General features: G+C 56.5%; 1 protein-coding gene across 1 annotated transcript in view; it reads right to left on the bottom strand.

The window, feature by feature from the left end:
- Window positions 1-2,434, bottom strand: part of CLDN14 (claudin 14) — a 22,089-nt gene that overhangs the window by 1,808 nt on the left and 17,847 nt on the right. The window contains exon 2 of the mRNA XM_010834979.1: window positions 1-462. Coding sequence (XP_010833281.1) covers window positions 1-462 — 462 coding nt within the window. The remainder of the gene's footprint in view (window positions 463-2,434) is intronic.

The raw sequence follows: 2,434 nt of genomic DNA, 5'->3' as shown, positions 1-2,434 counted from the left end.
GGTCCAGGAGACGGCCACCAGGCAGAGCAGGCCGGCCAGCAGGAAGAGCGCGCCGCCCACCGCAGCGCACGCCGTCTTGGCCGGGGTGCCCTTGGCGCAGCGCGTGCACTGCATGCCCACCACGGCGCTGGCGCACGCGGCGCCCGACAGCAGGCAGGACACCACCATGAGCGCGCGCGCCGCCTGCAGGTCGCGGGGCAGCGCCAGCAGCGAGCGGTAGATCTGGCACTGGTAGATGCCCGTGCTGTGCCACACGCACTCCATCCACAGCCCCTTCAGGTAGGACACGGCCGTCAGGATGTTGGTGCCCACGTGCGCCGTGCGGCGCCAGTGCGGCAGGACGGTGGTGATGAGCGTGCCCACCAGGCCCAGGAAGCAAAGCAGGAAACCCAGGAGCTGCACGGCGGTGTTGGCCATGGCCTCGCCGGCGGCTGCCCGCTCACTTGGGCGCCGGCTGGAGTCCTAATGAAGCCGGGAGGCGGGGCGGGGAGACAGGAAACGAGTTAAAGATTATCTTCAGGCATGCCATTTCTGCCCCCGAAAGCCAGATTTCCATAAGCCGTTGGTACCACGATTAACATATTAAAAAAAATAGCTTCTGAGGCTTGATTGGGTGCAAGAAGAGCTGCTTCGTCTAAGCTTCCGTGGAAGGCCAGAGCTAGAAGGAGCGAGGGTCATGAGGCCGGCCTGTGCTTTCCAAGGACCGCAGGGCCCCCACTTGTCTCAGTGCTTACCAGCTGCACGTGGGAAGTTCTGCCTTATGTCTACCCTCACACTAGGCTGCTGCAGACTCGTACTTTGTTCTGTTTGATCAATGATCCACTAAGGTTGTTAGGGATACCCTTGGGGCTCAGAGGGTAAAGAATCTGCCCACAGTGCAGGGGACCCAGGTTCGATCCCTGAGTCAGGAAGATCCCCTGGAGGATGACCTGGAGGGCAATCCATACCCTCCAAACCCTTGTTTGGAGCATCCCATGGACAGAGGAGCCTGGTGGGCTACAGTCCATGGGGTCACAAAGAGTCGGACATGACTGAGCGACACTCATGTACTTACTGCTGCTGCTGCTAAGTCGCTTCAGTTGTGCCGGACTCTGTGCGACCCTATAGACGGCAGCCCACCAGGCTCCCCCGTCCCTGGGATTCTCCAGGCAAGAACACTGGAGTGGGTTGCCATTTCCTTCTCCAATGCATGAAAGTGAAAAGGGAAAGTGAAGTCGCTCAGTCGTGTCTGACTCCTAGAGACCCCATGGACTGCAGCCCCCAGGTCCCTCCGTCCATGGGATTTTCCAGGCAAGAGTACTGGAGTCATGTACTTACTGGAGGCTGCTAAATCAACAATGGACTGATCATTGTTAACAAATGGACTCATAAGCCTGTGCTGCCTATGGCTTAGAAAATAGCTTAGAGTGCCTGTCAGGACGAAACATTTTCTGAAAGTGGGAGGCTTCCCTGTGTGCTCAGGAAGGGAGGGGGTTAGCACCCTGGGCAGGTCAGATGCTGCCTTCCAGAATTCCAGGCATGACCTTAGAGATCATGACGCCAGGGGACAGGAACTACCAAGGCATCAGCTTCTTAGGTGCTATGGCCAAGACCATAAACCGATGGCCCTCCCCTCCAGGCAGGGCACCTCTCCTGACACCACTCTGAAGAGGGGTGGGCTTGTTACAGACAGAGGCTGCGACCTGGCTTTCGGATACAGGGTGGGGGTGTGCAGAGCCATTTCGTCCTCATTAGGAAATCAATTTTCATTAAATTAATTCCTTGTCTTGCCAAATGCTCAATCAATCCCTTAGTTTTCTTCTATTTTCACTTTAAGACCCTTCCTAGAACTGCCTGTTAGAAAGTTTGCATCTGGGACACTTGTGCGTGCGTGCATGCATGCGTGCTAAGTCACTTCAGTTGTGTCTGACTCTTTGTGACCTCAGGGACGTAGCCCGCCAGGCTCCTCTGTCCATGGGATTCTCCAGGCAGGAAAACTGGAGTGGGTTGTTAAGCTTTCATCCAGGGGACTGTTCCCACCGGGGGATCTAAATGGAGCCTCTGATGTCTCCTGCATTGGTAGGCAGTTGTTGTTTTTTTTTTTTTTTTTACCACGTGTTACTTGGGAAGCCCCCCAAACGTGCTAACCACAGCAAAATCTCAAACCCTTCTTGGGGGCAAGGACACAGCACGTGTGTAGTAAGTGGTGGCAGGCATGTACAGGATACTCAGGAAATACTGGGAGGGAAGAAGGAGAGAGGTGGGGCGGGGGAGGGAGAAGAGAGGATGGAAGGGAGGGCGGAAGAGGGAAGGAAGGGAGGGGAGAAGCGAAAAGCACCCGAGTAGGACACCCCCAGCTCCTCTACTCCTGCCGGAAGAGAGTTCAGGAGTCCTGTGCGCAGGGCCACCCCACCCTCTGGGTGACTAGGGGCCTGTCTTTAAAACGAGGGAGCTG

The sequence above is a fragment of the Bison bison genome, unplaced genomic scaffold, assembly GCF_000754665.1.
Source record: "Bison bison bison isolate TAMUID 2011002044 unplaced genomic scaffold, Bison_UMD1.0 scf7180017864037, whole genome shotgun sequence".
NCBI classification, from domain to species: domain Eukaryota; kingdom Metazoa; phylum Chordata; class Mammalia; order Artiodactyla; family Bovidae; genus Bison; species Bison bison.
This window is presented reverse-complemented; position numbering and strand designations above follow the sequence as displayed.